Consider the following 16,641-nt stretch of genomic DNA (forward strand, 5'->3'; position numbering starts at 1 on the left):
GGGATCACAAGGTAAATGTGAAGGGTCGTGAGATGATTAGTGGGGCATGAAAGAAGGAAGAAAAGTTCTGCAACACAGAATTGTTTGATGATTTAAAACGTCTCTCTAATCTAATTATGTGCATTATTGCGCAATTTAAATGGTTTTAAACGGTTGTTTGAATGCAACCATGTGAGAAGTTGAAATTGTCTCTTTGGTGAAACAATGAGACTTGATTTTTTTGGTACGGGCTCACAGGTCAAAATGGTTGGGATGCTTGTAAACAAGGTGTTGAATTTTATACAATAAGCATGTGTTTTAATAGTACAATCTTAACCCGTAGGTAACGACAGTTGTCAAATACATGTAACGCAGTAAAAAGCAGCAGGAAATGTAAATGTAAGTGTAAAGCACATGCACTGTAGCTCAAAACAGTATTTGAGTGAATGGAGGCTCCTTGCCAACCCCTGCTCTGCATTCAGTTTGTACTGTATCGGCGTAACAGAAAGTATGCATGGCTTGCACAACTTCACTCATCATGTGCTTTGATTTCTCCGAGGCAGAGAGTGGGTTTTCAATGGCCCCAGTGAAAACCCATGTTATTGTGTAAGCACTCAACAAAACCGCAGTGCACTCTGGAAGGGATGGAAAGTTCCCTGCTATTCGCTCTAAAAGAAAATTGGCCTTGCACGTACACATGCACACACACACACACACACACACACACACACACACACACACACACACACACACATGCACACACACACACGCACACACACACACACACACACACACACACACACACACACACACACACACACACACACACACACACACACCAAATACACGAGAGGGACGATTCTGTCTAAATGACCCTTTTGACTGATGGTTGAAGTGGCCTCAGTCTAAACCACCCAGACCCTCCTTGTTAGCCGGGTCACTTAGTTTCCACACACAACTCTTCACTCTGGTCCAGTCCTCAGGCAGTGATGTCATGGAGCCCTGCATTGCTGGAATGCTGTGGTTTTAGGACAGGGAGGCACCCGAGTTCAGCCTTTGAATTGGAGCCATCTGGACCAATCATGACATGGCAATTAGAGGAAATGATTAGTCACAGGAATCAGCGGGCAAACACAGACGACAAACGATGCAAGCACGGATACATGCTCACTCAGTTCAACTAAAGAAGCTTTCGCACAGATATCCTATTTTACAAATATTACTGGGTATATTCCATAGCTCAAAAACACAAATATTGACAATTTGTATAATTTATTAATATTATTATACATTTTTTTGGTGGCTGAAGGTGGGTGGGGCCAGACCCCGTGGCCCTCTATTGGCCGGCCGCCACTGTTTGTTAGTGTAGGTCTGCATAAATCGATATGTGTGAAGATTTGTTCAGAAACACGGCATGTACAGTACGAACAGGAGTGTGTGGGTACTGTATGTGAGCATGTGACCTATGTGTACGTGATGAATCATATGACTGCCCTCGCACACGTGACTCCATGTGACTTGTTGGAGGAGAAAATGAAAAGAGACAAGGCTGGATTGTTGGAGGGCATGAGGCCATGAAGTGTGTATAAACTAAAGGTGTAAGCTTGTCTGATGCTGCTCAACATGTGACTGCAAGGGTCATATATGAGAGACAAACCTATGAAAAGGTCCTTTGAGCATGCACAGGTCATACACTTCATACAAGCCAAGACAAAAAAAACTTGAGGAAATTTATATCTAACAAATTCCAGGAAGATATCATTATTCCAAGCAAAAAAAGGATTGAAGATTAATTTTGATTGTGTCCAATGTATAAATAAAGAAAACATGCTGAAAATAATTGGATCTTTTGCTGCACCTGAACATTTTCTGAGATCCTGAGGCCATAGAAGTGTGTATATTATTCTGTCAAGACACAAGAGTGACATCTAGTGGAGGAGGAGGGAAATGTCTTTTTAAAACAGCAAAACAGGAATATTAACAGTTATAACCACAAGGCAAAAAACATTGGCTAAGATCAGACAGACATGCCTGCATGTCTTTGTCTACAGCTAAATACTAAGCGTGGAGTTAGGTGCCAATATTAGGCTATACATATTGAGTATTTGTCAAACTTATTAGGATTTTAATTCACAGATCAAAAGTTCAGTTGCCTTTGTCTCCATTTCCCCAAGAGTCAATGACAAATGTTATTTTCTATTATAAAGCAGTGCTATATAAATACTATGAAAGTCTTGAAACATCCATGAGTAAATACATACAATAAATATTCAGAAACTGGGCCTTTATTAAATGAGCCTTCTGTACAGATGTGATGACACAAATATACAATATATAGACCATTTTATACTATTAAACAGAAACATTCTCGATGTTGAGAAATGACAACAAAGCCCAGAATCAGAAGAATAACACAATATTTTCAGATTGTTTCACAGTGGTTAGATTCTAAAACACAAATAAACACGTCCACACAAACCTGTGGGAAGGTTTCATATTTTGAATGAATGTAGCCAAAGGCATGCTTCATCATGCTGGGGGCCGTCTGCTCTCTCTGAGCGGGCTCAAGCTTGGAGGTCTGTGATCCTCGACACACCGAGGGGCCAAAACAAAGCAGCGGTGTTTGACCTAGGAATGAGAATGGGGTTACACCACGTGGAATCCAAATGCGTTTTGCATATGACCAGAAACGTCCCAAACACATCAAAATATTAAGAGAAAATACAGGCAGAGACAAAAAACATTTGTCCAGGGGGTATGTGAGATTTCTTTTTTTATATATTTCAAATGAGCATCCATTAAAAAAATCCTTTAAAAATTGTTATTTGATAAATATTCAAGAAAATATAAGTGTAAGTTCATGAAATTAATTGTATGTATTCTATATTAAATCAGACACTGATAGCACAGCGCTGTGTATTACATCTTTTTTTCAACAAAAAATGCTTTGCACTGGTTAGAGGGTATTTGGCTGAAAGATATATTTTACAAGGGGTACATCCAGATAAAAGGTTGAGAACCACTGGTAGGGTTTCTCAAACGTTTGGGGTCCAGAGAGTTCATACTTGTAACACAGAAGTAAGTGTATACGCTTACTACTAATTGTACACTTTCATGCAATTGGAACTATTTCAATTTTGCAGTTTTCCTCCTAAACACTTCTGCCCTGTTTCATAGTGATAAACAGAAAAAAACATTTTAAATTAAATGAAGTTAATGCCACTTTGTTTTGACCCTTAAATTCCAGGTGCTTTGTAATCAGATGTAGCTTCATGCGTCCTTCAGAAATACTGCATGTCAAGTTAAGTAGCAGCATACATTTTTTGTCGCTCCTTGAGTTAGCTGACTGAGATTGACATGACGTTTGGCATTTCAAACGTGGGTGGGAATAATGGAATAATGAGAATGAGAATCAATGGGCGATAAACTGTTTCGTTTTTTAGGAAGTTCTAGCATAGTATACCTTTAATAAAGATATTTGCAATAATTGCAGAATTGTAATTCTCGCCCATAAAGTAGACCACTGTCACACCCTCCCTGTGGACACCACAGTGACCATCCTTATGTTCTATATCCAGCCAGTGAGCCTTTGGCCAAGTACAGACCCGGCCAGGATTTGTAGCCCAATGATATCCCAGACATGACGTGTGACTCATTTATCTCCTCTTTTAATTCTCCCTGTTGTAGTTCATGTGAATCACATCACCTAACAGAAAAGCATGTTTAGGTTCTTTGATAGGAAGTAATGGGCCCAAGCCAGTGCCAAGCTACATAATTCTGTTGAAACACGCTTACCCAAAATACAAGTATGAACCGAGGATCCTATAAAAGAAGCAAGGGTCATAGCGTCATCGTGACGCAGTATTTTATAGGTTTGCATTGGTGCCAGATTTTGATGCCAGTTCTTCTCAGGTTAATGGAGCGGGCAAGCCAAGTCATATAGCTGACTTGCATATAGCTTAATTTAAGATTGTTTCAAAGATGAAACATCACAGATATGATGGGTTTCAGGTGGACTTGCCATGCTGGAGAGGCGGTACAACATTCACCAACACCACATCTCCCTGCCTGCTTCTTTTACACCTTCCCAAGGATTATTTCTCACCAACCTTAATGGGTTTATCTCCAAATGAATGTAGGACTTCTCTCCAGAGATATTGTTGGCTAAACAAAGTGCAAATGCTAATTTTGTTAATTGACAAACAAAGCAACAAGTAGAGATCTGAAGGCTATAACAAACCAGATTTAAAGAGGCACATACAATATGTATAATAATATTGTGGATTCTTTACTGTATTTATATCTATATTACTTGTTTTTCATTTTATTTTACTATGTGTATCTTGTGTGCACCATACCTGTCTGCTGCTGTAATCCTGCGGGACTAATAAACGATTATCTTATTTTATCTTATTAGTGACACCTCCTGCCAATAACAGGAACAGTTTGATAGTAGGTTAGTAAATTAATGTAGAATACTACCAGCTTGGCACCAGTGTGAGTTTAGGGATGTAATGATTATCCATCTGTTATAGGTTCCTTGGATGTATGTCTGCTTTCAGGTCATTTATATTGTATAAGATAACCTTTTATTCTATAACCTCTGGCATATTTATATTGTTATAGTTTGGGCTTTGTGTGTTTAAAAAAACTAAAATAAAAACTATTGTCATACATTCTTATGAAAGCCCATTACCATCACAAAAAAGATAAAAGGTCATAATTCTGAGATAATAAAGTCGAAATTCTGAGATAATAAAGTCATAAACATGAGATAAAAGTCATAAATATGAGATAAAAGTCATAATCATGAGATAAAAGTCATAATTATGAGATAATAAAGTCATAAATATGAGATAAGTCATAATTATGAGATAAAAGTGTTTGCATCTCTTCACGCACAGCCAGGCCACGCCCCCTCATGGTCCCACGTGCTTCTCTGCCGCAGCAGCGGTCACATGACCGAATCTTTGGCCGTCTACTTCCTGTAACACGGCTGTTTTTGTCTGCGGGAGAAGACATAACGGAACTGTTGTGCTTTCCCTGTGACTCGGCGCAGCTGTGACCCAGAGCCTGACAGTCAGGACTGAACGAGGGGGGTAAAAAAAAAAAAAAAAAAAAAAAAACCGGGGGAAGACAACCGACAACCGGTCCGTACATCGTGTGTTCACCTGCTATCTAACGTCAAACTGCGGGGAGATGACCACCGGAGGGGCGGGTAGCTAGTTGACAGGATAACCCGACCACACCGCCCGCCCTTTCGATTCACAGATAAGAGGCAGCAGCGTTTCATCTGCTCTCCGTGACCGAAACGCTCACGTCAGCAGCGAGCGGCGGCGAAGTGACCGTTAAGCGCTCTTTCCCCAAAACAAGCCGCCATCGACATGTCAAAATACACGAGCTTCCCAGAGCCGATGGAAGACCACAACCCTTTCCAAGTGGGTGAAATGAAATATTAATGTAACACGAGCCGGTGTGTTTGACGGATGGGAGTCGCTGTGCGTAATAGCGGGCGTGTTGTTGCTCATGTGACGCGCGTGGCTTTTCTTCTTCTTCTTCTGGGCCTTCCTGCTCTCCTTATAGTCTGTGCCCACTTGTGGCTCTTCTTGAACAATGAATACACCAGTAGAAGCCTCTCGGGTTTGTTTCACGTGGATCAACGTCTCAGCAGACTGAGTCTAAATGTATTGGGCTTGTTCTAACTACAGTTATCTGCCTTTGTTTTGTCTGCTAGGACCCTGCAGTGACTCAACACAGCAGCAACACAGGATACGCCACCCTGGACCTGTACAACCCTTTTGACAATACTACTGGGGTGAGTCATATCAGAGATGGTATTTGTTATTAGGGGACGTATAGATGTATTATGAAATAATAGGGGAGGTGTATAGTTGACATTCCGCATCAAACATGTTTCCATATAATTTGTTTAACACAGTAATAGTTATCTGCAATGGGCCATTTACGATTTGTCACAAGTGCACATATATAAGTATGAATTTAGCTTAATGTTTAATCCAACAGTTTGTAGCTTTTCTACTCGTCAGATGTCTATTATGTTTACAGTTTTTGTCGGCCTGCTCCCAGAGATGCAATCTGAGGGAGGTTACCTTTTGTAAAAAACTAATAAATAAACTTTAAAATCAATTGTGGTCTTTTTGGTCAGCCAGTGCAGAGCTTCAGTAGCCTGATGATCACACGCTCTTTAGTTTCACTTCCTTCATTCATTTTATTTGAATCGATGATCAAATCACATATAATTCAGTGATCAGTTGACACACATGTACTTTGTTATGATCGTCTTTGTGTCTTAAAGGAACCAAGACCAAAATATACACATTGCCATGTGACATACATGGCACACCTCGGTCGCAAGTTAAAGAGTTTAGTGTTCTTGTTGCTATGAAACGCCTGGGTCATTGGTACTTCCTGTCAGCTGATGCTATTGGCAAATACTGCAGGAACTAAACTCGGGCATGGACACAGAAGTAGTCAAGTTCTAGTTGTATATCTCTTTAATCTGACTTTTTTATGAGAATGTATTGATATTCAATGGATTACAAAAAAGCCCGTTTCAATGTGGAAAGTGGTGCATGTATCTTTTTTGTTGGGATTTTCTTACAGGATGAAGTCAAACTGATACGATGTCTGTTTATTGTTTTACCAGCCTCCTCCTCCGTATGAAGCCACCTCTCCGACTGCTCCATCTGTGCCTGCACAGACCCCACCCAGTAGGACAACACCCACTGAGCCTCGCAACTATGGCTCCTATACCTCGCAGGTATACATGCTGCATTGTAGAGACACTTGTCACATGTTGACCTTGTCACTTTAGACTAATGTTCACCATCTGATCTTGACCTCAGCACATTCCGTGGCAAAAATGGGATTGTACTCACACATTATTGTTAGAAATGTGCAGTAGATGCCAATACTGATGTATAACTTCACATATGTACCTTGAAAGCACGTCCTCTGTGTATCTCTTGATAACAAGTCTTTTACATAATCCTTTTAATTATTTATGACTCATACACAACCCTCTCTCTTTGAAACTTGACGTGCATTTCTGATGCATCATTTCCCTTTTGTGTCTTGCTGCGTTAGACTGCGGTGAATGCTACCACAGCAGAGCTCTTGAGGAAGCAGGAGGAGCTGGAGAAGAAAGCCCGGGAGCTGGAGAGGAGAGAGAGGGAGCTTGAGTCACACAGCTTGGGTCCTGGAGCCTGTAGGAAATGGGGGGATAGGAGGGGAAATAAATACTACAGATACCTGAATGTTTTATAGCTTTAATGATTTCACAAGACGCCACCGTTAGTGACGTTTTGTCCCCACTCTTCTCTTTATCAGCCCGTCAGAATAACTGGCCCCCGTTACCTTCATTCTGCCCGGTGGGCCCCTGCTTCTACCAGGACATTGATGTGGAGATCACTCAGCGCTTCCAGCGCACCGTCACCTTCATGTACTACTTCTGGATGTGTGAGTTCCTGTAACTCTTACTACACGCTGCTGTGTGAATCCCCATTATTGCTGTGGCAACATAGTGTTATCAGGTTGTTGGTGTGGGGGCTTAAGAAAAGAAGAAGAAACTTTTTATTTGTGATATTACATACTTTTTACATACACACATGAGATTTGGTCTCTGCATTTAACCCATCCATAGCAATTTAGAAACAATGGGCATGCAAACTAAACTATGGGGGGGACCAGGGATCGAACCCGCTACCTTGCGGTTACAGTCCTGTTACAGGACGACGGTTGTGTTACTGTAACTGAGCAAATGACCTAAAGGAGCAGGTCCTCTAAATTGAATCCGCCATGTTGCACTGCCATGTTTCTACAGTAGCCCAGAACAGACAAACACTGGCTCTAGAGTTGACTCTTTGCTTTTTTTATATGCTATCTGAAGGCCACCGTAGTTCTTCGACACACTTGATTTTGGGGAGGAGAGAGCAGAGGATTATTCAGTTGGCCGCAATCTGCAACCTCACCACCAGATGCCACTACCTCCTACTCATGACGTGTCTGTGTGATTCCTACTGTACTGTCTGGAGTATGAGCTTGAATGTTTGCACAAAGATTCTGACACTTTACTGCCAGATTGAGGACTTTGGCAGGAACCAACTGAAATCGTGGTCTATCAGGGTGTAAGGGGAAGATGGCTCTGAGGTCCTCACCTGGGACATCTACTGCACGATCCAAAGCTTCAGGCAGGGGGGAAAGGGTTACAGGGGTCTAAAATGAGTCTGTCACATGCATGTTCACAAGGTTTAAGTCCGGGTTATGGCACTATTTTAAAATTAACCTTTATTCTGATTTTGAAAATGACAGAAAGAAGGCGAGAAAGGGAGGCAGAAAGCTACCACATTAGAGAAGGGAGTGGGCGAGCATAAACAATTAATTGAAAGAGAAAAAAACCTTGAGTCCTGAAGTCTGGGCCGAGGGACAACCAAGGGAGCCAACTCCAAACCTAGCAGCAGGAAAAGGGAGGTAATAAATAGCGCCATATTGCATCAGCCAAAGCCCTGACAAGTTGGCTCCTACTTTGGAGTGGGGAGGGGCGCGTTGGATTTGTGTTCTAGTCCACTGCGCTGTAATGAAGCAACAAAGAGTTGATCCCTCCACTCAGATTGCACTGCTGTTCATTCTTGTCCAACCGCTCCCATTCATCCTTTTATCTCCTTTTTTTTAATCCTATTTCGTCAATGTCCAGTGTGCACTTGTGCACTGCTCTTCAACCTGATCTCCTCCCTGGCTATGTTCTGCGTGGACCCCTCGGGCGGTGTTGGCCTGGGCCTAGCCATCCTGTGGGCCCTCCTCTTCGCCCCCTGCTCCTTCATCTGCTGGTACCGTCCTGTGTACAAAGCCTTCAGGTGGGTTACACCATTTAAATGAAAAAAAGCTCATCTACCGTAAATGCACTTTCCTGAGCTAGCTAGCTGCACAAAGCATAAATGGCTTTGAGCGGTTGCTTCATTCTGCTCACTAACACTATTTTTCTCTCCCTTGCAGGAGTGACAGCTCCTTCAATTTCTTTGTCTTCTTCTTTGTTTTCTTTGCCCAAGTGGTCGTCTCCGTCATCATGACTATTGGTATCCCTGGATGGGGTTTCAGGTATGACTAATGAACAAAACCATCTCTGTCAGAACAGATGCATGGCTCCTTCCAGTTTATTTCCCTGTCTCACCTGTCTCTTCCCCTCAGCGGGTGGATCGTGAGCCTGGCTGCTCTGAAGACCAGTGTCCCCGTTGGTGCAATCATGATGATGAATGCCGTCCTCTTCACTGCCCAAGCCGCCATGGGGGTTGTCATGCTGAAGAAGGTGAAAACCACATAAATGTGTTTTTACGTGCCGGGAAAAATCCTTGTAGCGACTGGGATTAAGGTTGTATTTCTGATATGGTGTCAGTCACACTTTCCCTTGTATCTAACTCAGGATGTGGCATTTTCATGCAACATGAATGCATGTCCCCATACGCACGATCAAAACAATATCCAGGTCTCTATCATCTGGTGGCAGATGTGTCTGAAATCCTGAATATGAGTTTAGCTCCTTCAATATGATTCACCATCATATAGTTGGGATTTAACCAACTGAAAATGAAATGAAAAGAAACCTTGACAAGGTGTTTACATGCTAAAGCATCTTGGATTCTGTCAGAGTACTCCAGCTAGCACATTATTATTATAGCCAGAACAGCATGCTGGCTTGGAGAAAAATGTGATTCTTCTTGGTACACTCTTAGTATTCTTGGCGGACTGCATTTGACAAACTGTGTATTGGGACATACCATATTATTATTACTATTATTATTGCTGCATAATAAATAGTATCGTAGTATGGGCTTTTGGGGCCAGGCTAGTTTGGCGAGACAGATTTAAATGGTAATTTAGATCCATCTTATATAAAACTAACTGTATCATACAGAATATCCTGAAAGCAACAACCTGTACACTTGAAATATCAGATTATAGAGATACTATTGCACATACATTGGATATATTAAATAGTACAATTTTAAATGCAGGCAATCACACGCAAAAGACATAAATATAAATATAATTGTTAGTCCATATAAAGTACTCATTTAAATCCAGTTAATAAGTTAAAGGACAAGCAGGTCTCAGTCAACTTGAATATGAATGAACTCTAATGAATGGTGGACTATTAGGAGATACTGTGACATGAGGTAATGGCTCATATTTCTTGAAAGAAGTCAAGGGAAGCCATTTAAATCAAAATTGTCCTGCTGTATTTGTACTTTCCACCTGCTCTGTGGAAATACTCGCACCCGCTGTGCCCAGGTGGTCCAACTACCATGAAGCAGTCGGTAGATAACAAACAGTCCGAAGAATAGCCCCGCTATCGGGTTCTGCGTATCGTGTTCACCCTCACAATGTGCATGGTATGAGGATGAATTGCCGCATGTATCGGGTGTCAGCGGGCTCTGCTCTTCCCCTCTCTAGGTCCACGGCCTGTACAGGCAGACCGATGCCAGCTTTCTAAAGGCCCAGGCCGAGTTCGCCACCGGAGTCATGTCCAATCAGGCCGTACGCACTGCCGCCACCAGCGCAGCCACCAGCGCTGCCCAGGGGGCCTTCACCGCTCCTCGATAGAGAGGCACGAGAGGGGTTGGGAGGGTGAGGAATGAAGGAGGTCCCATTCCGCTTGATAGAGGATCTGTTTGGTATTTATTTCCCCACAGGTGATTAGAATGTGATTGGGGGTGGGGGGGATTTGTCTGTCTAGTAACCCCTGAGCAACTGAACATCAGGGCATGTGCATGAGACGGCGGTGGGGTTTTGTAATTTCTAAAGGTGTACAGGACAAGTTAGCTACATTGCCAAACCGGGAGTCAACCAAGCATAAGTGTTGATTCAGGAAACAGAAAGTTGGTGTGAAATGTGAAAACGATAACATGCAGAAGCTCTATAAACTTTAACGCAGTCGTACTCAGTATCAGTGAATGCAGGGGAAATTCTACTTTTTTTTTTAATGACAAGACGAGCTGTGTGCCAAGTAAGAAAGTTCTGGTCTGGATAGTTCCCGTTTCTTTTTAATGACTGGATGTGTTTACAATGAGACAATGTTTGAGTCGGAGCTGAACACTGAACTGTTGCCATTCTAACATTTGATTCATAACTGAGTGGCTCAACGCTAATTTCTTTTGTTGCTTTACTGCAAACTAACACGTTTTGTTATTATCATTCCAAATGAGAACGCCTCTTTACCTATTTGCCAAAACCTCTCATACTGTAAAGATTATGTGTTCCGGTTACAATATATCTGTCACTGTTCTGTTGGTGCTGCTTGTGGTTCCTATGATTATTACAAGTCACTGTCTTGGTTTTAATAAAACATATATTGTCATGCTTACACAGGTATTATTGCCGTATCTTTTTGGCAAGTTGAGTAGCAGGATACCATATTTTGATGTTGTATTTATGTTTAATTGAGTCAAACTGTAGCAAGTTCAGTATTCTGTGATGTCATTTACTTACGTTTTATCACTGGCATTTTGCTGCTGGAAAACAGCTTGGGTTGAGTGGTGTAAATTAGTAAACTAATAAGTTACAATCGAGACAGAGAATTCAAACAACACTTGAATGGAGTTTGTGTTTTGAGAAGAAAGACAAAAAGAGACAGGATCCCGCTTTTATTCTCTGGCGACACCCACCATGCTTGAAGGAAACTGCATCCGTGATCCAACTTGTTGCTCTTTGAGCTCTTGGCTTCTTTTTGCAACTTGATCTTTGAAGCAGTGCCTGACGCTGCGGGTTAATGTGTTTTTTGTTTTTTTAAATCCTGTATAACCGTTATTTATTAAAAAGGACAATGTGAGGAGTGATAGTGTTGCCTGCTTTTTAATGGTATTAGTGTGCCGTCTGCCGCCGGGTTTCTGACACATATCACGGGCACCGAGCCGCCGCTCTGACCCGGTGGAGACCTTTATGGGCTGCCTCGCCGACGTCAGGCTCTGGGCGTCACCGTGAAGATGGCGGAGGCTGCGGACACACCACAACACCGGTTTTTCTGTCACTGCTGTAAAAGTGAAACAAACCCCAAACTCCCGGTGAGTGACGTTGGAGAGTGTTTTTTGTATTCAACTCGGGGTGCTGGAAATCATTCATGCGGACATTGAGGGACGTTTTCAGATGTTTAGAGCCTTTCTTTTTTTACTTGCAAAGTGAAGTGATACATTTGTTCTCAAACTTAAACGAGTGGGACCACAACACCACACAGACAGCCTGTTTGTGGTTGTTTATTTGCGTAAAGCATGCGCAAAGAACTTACGAGAGACAGAGCGAGAAAGAGAGAGAGTAAAATCTGGTGATTCACGTTGCCATATTTAGAAGCACCACTGTTGGCGACAATCTGTGTCCAGTTGTCTTCTGTCAACTGCGCGTGTGAGACGGAGGAGGGGCTGGTTGGGTGACGCCACGTGCACCAGCAGAGGGCTTCCTAAAGGTATATCCTAAAGCCTTTAACCCCCTGCAGCCCGATGTGTTAGGTCCCCTTGCTGTATCAGCGAAGCCCAACTGAAAAAAAGTATAAATCATTAACTTGCTGGAGATTAAATTCTCCTGGATGCTCTCTTCGGAACGCGGTGTGTGTGTGGACACTCATATACAGATACATTTGTATTATATTTGTTAAAGCCTATTTGTTGGCCTTGGATAAAATGGATCACATGTAACAGGTCCCTAGCTGGAATCAAACCGGGGCATTGTAATAACTTTGAGGCTCAACTCTAACCCACAGAGATGCCTCCTTTATGTGTACTTTTATGTACATCCTGGTGGCCCAGTGGTTAAGACACAATTTAAATGCAAACCTATTTTGATTCTGTTTGCAACCTTGTTGCAGAAATTGACTGGAGCTTGTGGGCCTTGTTAATATCAATGGCGACCTCACTAATGATCTTGTGGTAGAATGAAAGCAAACGTCTGCAGACAACACTCTAAACTATTTCACCATAAAATAAAATACTGGCAGCAGAGACGTCAGCAATTTACAGTTTTCTATTATGCAGCTACTCTACACAAGACGAGCTGAAACACAATAATTCATATGCAATTATATATATATTATATATATTATATATAATTATATATATTTCTGAAGTGTATTACTTGTCCACAATCAAATAGCTGACTTTGTGACACAAACAATACTGTATTATGCTGATATTTGCCGCTATGGTTAAACGGCAGCATGTTCATTAACATGGGAGGGATGAATATTTAACTCTGTTACAGTTTTTAGGAAATACTGTTGTATAACCATACATGTACAGCAATTCATTACAGTCGCAGGCCGCACAATCTCGTCTAAAGCTTTACTAGAAGAATGGAGGCGGTTATAGCATCAGCTTACTCCTCATAGTTATGAATTGAACTCAGAAGTCTGAGTGTCTGCATTCTTTTGGTCTTGTAGTGCATATTTTCTGTTCTTCCCTCTAGGATTTCGTCTGCCCCAGATGTGACTCTGACTTCATTGAGGAGGTGACAGAAGACTCCAGGTACAGCTCCGCTTAGGTGTTGATGATATTTACTGTTCTTTAAGTATAAGGTTTATAACATGTTTTAAAGCATGCTCCTGCGTATTAAAATGCACAATGGTCTTTGCAGCGGCAGTGTCAGGCTCTTAAGAGTTATGTTTTTCATTTCCCACTACTGATATTAAAACCAATCTTTATTTTGCTGCCTAGTCTCCTGCCTAACAGCACATCAGTGGCCAGCGAGGACTCCGACTCGTTGTTCTCAGAGGTACGTCCTTGCACATGGCATTTAAAACCGTACACTCCTCTTCTTCTTAAGCTCATGTTTGACACATTACTTGGTCTCTCTCCAAGTTATGGCAGCTGCTGTTTATGGAGCGCTCTGCTCTGCTGTCGCATCCGCCCTCTTCAGAGTCCGAGCCAGATGACAGCGAGCAGGTATCTGCAGGTCAGAGCCGCCCTTCCTCAGTGTCGCCGGGCTCCGCTGAGGCCGGGGAACCAGAGTCTCCTTCCCAGCCTGAACAAGAGAGGCCGTCCAGGCCTGAACAAAGGCCCGCAGTGGAAGGGTGTGTGGACATGGTACACAGAAACATCACTAGTGTGTACTGAACTCTGACCGGGAAAAATTCTTCTTTCTATTCATGTCGTGTCATTTGCAGTGCAAGGAAATCAAGCAGACCACCAACATACAACTGAAACGCATACAACAGCTGTGCTTTTTGCACAGATATTCCTTTATATGTTTGTTATGGACAGAAACAAATGTCATAGTAGCTCAATGTTTAACAGTTTCAACACGTTTAAACCTCTTTTTAAAAAATAATGTAAGCACTTCCTTTTGTGGGATTTATTTGCTTCAAAAGGTGATTGTATAAAGCTTCAGTAAGCTTCCATACTTACTGATGGATATCTATGTAAATTCATTATTCTGTATTTGGTGCAGTGTGTATATATATATATATATATATATATATATATATATATATATATATATATATATAAAAAAAATCACGGAGGACTGGCATGAATTTGAACTGCTGTAATTACAGTAAAGTGTGAGCACAATAACATAGACATCTTTGTTATCTGTTTTTGCCCTTTCAAGGATTGTGCACCAGTTCTTGGCCGGCCTGTTTGCCAACAACGGAAACCCCAGTGCTGCACCAGCTGCACTGTAAGCGCGTTTTAATTTTCGATTTGCATCATTTACTTTTGATTTTATCTAGTGCGTTGTGTGATAACCTCCTCCTCCTCTCTTTCTGTTTGTCTCAGGTCCAGCATGCTACAGTTGCATTCAAACCCTGGCGATTATGCTTGGGGTCAGGGAGGTCTGGATGCTGTCATCACAGAGGTCAGTGCTATCAGAGGTGGTGATTTCTAAACTTTGTGTTTAGTTTCAGAGTGGTTTTATCCTCCTCCTTCTTCTTTCCTCTCGATCCACCTTTTATAATGAAACACAAAACCTCTGTTACCATTGAGTTACAAACTGTTAATTTCTTATTCTTTTGTCTCATGCCTTCGTTTCCCCTCTCTGCCCTTCATGTCTCCTCTCTATCCCTAATTTCTTCTCTCACTCACCTAGTTGTTAGGACAGTTGGAGTGCACAGGTCCACCCCCTGCTGAAAAGGAGATGATCTCATCCCTGCCAACAGTTTGTATCTCTCAAGAACAGACAGGTAGCGATTCCAGCACAGCATACGCACGTCTTTCCCTCCTCTTATTTTCCTTCCCTTCTCATTTCCTCCTTCCTTCTAGCTCTCCTTTTTACTATCTCTCTTTTCCTCCTCCCCTGCTATCTTTCCTATCTCTCTTTCCACCCTTGTATCTGTTCTTTCCTCGTCTTGTCTCTGCTTTCTGTCTTTAAGCTCTCTATTTCCTCTCCTGCTTCTCCTTTTCTCTTCTCGTCTTGTCTTCCCGTTCCTCCTATTCTTCCTTGCTTCCTCGTATCTTTCATTTCCCTATCTCTTCCTCTTCCTATATTTTGTGTCCTCTGTCCATTTTTATTGCCCTCTTCACTACTTTCATTCCCTCCTCCTATAATACCTTCATCCTCTCTTTTCTAGCTATGAGACTTAGTAAGTAATTCATAAATGTTTTTTGGCCTGGATTCAGACTAAATCTTAACTCCCACATAATTTAACTGGGTTAGCTAAATAACAAGACAGAGGACTACATTACAAAAGTACTGTTACACTGTGAAGGTATATAGAGCTATTTTGCACAAACAATCTAAAATGTTATGATGGGTTTTCTGTATCCACTTCTCTCTGTATGTTTCTCTTGCACACATTCTCATACTTTCTGTTTTTCTTGTTTGTCTCTCTCAGACTGCAGACTGGAGTGTCCAGTTTGTAGGGAGGAGTATTCATCAGGTGAATCTGTCAGGAAGCTACCTTGCCTCCATTACTTCCACAGTGAATGTATAGTACCTTGGCTGGAGCTGGTAAGGATGAGGGGTGGATGTGGTCAAGGTTTTAAGAGTCTTTTAGATTTGTCATGAAGGTTTGAAGTAGCACACATCCTGAATTGAGGGTTGTGATGAAAACACAGATGGCCGGAGGGTTTGTGTTGAGTTTTCGGGTTGGCCAGTCGGGCCCTCCGGTCCATTCTTGTGAACGCAATATCTCAGGAAAGCCGGGAACGATTTAATTCAAATTTGACTCAAGAATTAATTGAATTATAATAATGCATTAATAAATAATTCAAGAGTTCATATGCTAATTCTGACAATTTCACACAGATGTCTAATGGGATAAATTGATGAAGTGAAGACATTTTGGACAGATATGGATGTAGACTGCAACATAGTTAGCGGAGGCATACAACTGCAAGGTGCAATTCTAGCCTCAGGTTGTACTGTATGCTGTTATACCACTGACTCGGCACACACTTTGTCTGTAGATTAATATGTTCTTCTTTCTCCCCCACAGCATGATACCTGCCCAGTGTGCCGAAAAAGCCTCAACGGTGTTGACAACAGCCTCCCGCCCTCATCAGAACCCCCAGAAGCTCGCTCCATCAGGACGGAGCAACAGGAGAAGCAGGCGATCTGAGAAACGAGCCAAGCAACTCTACCTCCTTTACTGTTTTCAAGAGACGCTTCTCACGACAGACCTTTCCCTCGGCACCGACTGCTTTTAAATAAAATACATTACATGCG

At 42.0% G+C, this 16,641-nt stretch overlaps 2 protein-coding genes across 2 annotated transcripts; both read left to right on the forward strand.

The window, feature by feature from the left end:
- The first annotated feature begins 4,985 nt into the window (after positions 1-4,985).
- Positions 4,986-11,824, forward strand: scamp3 (secretory carrier membrane protein 3). Its single transcript, XM_079231629.1, has 9 exons — positions 4,986-5,417; positions 5,714-5,794; positions 6,647-6,760; positions 7,087-7,207; positions 7,330-7,458; positions 8,693-8,852; positions 8,992-9,093; positions 9,184-9,301; positions 10,447-11,824. Exons 1-9 carry the CDS (start codon positions 5,364-5,366, stop codon positions 10,594-10,596), a joined length of 1,029 nt encoding a protein of 342 aa, XP_079087755.1. The 5' UTR covers positions 4,986-5,363; the 3' UTR covers positions 10,597-11,824.
- A 148-nt stretch (positions 11,825-11,972) lies between these two features.
- Positions 11,973-16,641, forward strand: rnf115b (ring finger protein 115b). The gene is made up of 9 exons (XM_079232094.1): positions 11,973-12,053; positions 13,444-13,502; positions 13,692-13,749; positions 13,836-14,047; positions 14,587-14,655; positions 14,754-14,832; positions 15,064-15,157; positions 15,809-15,924; positions 16,412-16,641. Exons 1-9 carry the CDS (start codon positions 11,976-11,978, stop codon positions 16,532-16,534), a joined length of 888 nt encoding a protein of 295 aa, XP_079088220.1. The 5' UTR covers positions 11,973-11,975; the 3' UTR covers positions 16,535-16,641.

This window comes from Taurulus bubalis, assembly GCF_910589615.1.
Source record: "Taurulus bubalis genome assembly, chromosome: 16".
In the NCBI taxonomy this organism is placed as follows: Eukaryota; Metazoa; Chordata; class Actinopteri; order Perciformes; family Cottidae; genus Taurulus; species Taurulus bubalis.

Bases quoted from the DNA above. Each gene is read 5' to 3' on its own strand.
- scamp3 (XM_079231629.1), top strand. From the start codon at position 5,364: ATGTCAAAATACACGAGCTTCCCAGAGCCGATGGAAGACCACAACCCT. The intron at 6,761-7,086 runs GTATACATGCTG...TTGCTGCGTTAG, and splicing joins ATGGCTCCTATACCTCGCAG to ACTGCGGTGAATGCTACCAC. The intron at 9,094-9,183 runs GTATGACTAATG...TCTTCCCCTCAG, and splicing joins ATCCCTGGATGGGGTTTCAG to CGGGTGGATCGTGAGCCTGG.
- rnf115b (XM_079232094.1), top strand. From the start codon at position 11,976: ATGGCGGAGGCTGCGGACACACCACAACACCGGTTTTTCTGTCACTGC. The intron at 13,750-13,835 runs GTACGTCCTTGC...TCTCTCTCCAAG, and splicing joins CCGACTCGTTGTTCTCAGAG to TTATGGCAGCTGCTGTTTAT. The intron at 15,925-16,411 runs GTAAGGATGAGG...TCTCCCCCACAG, and splicing joins TAGTACCTTGGCTGGAGCTG to CATGATACCTGCCCAGTGTG.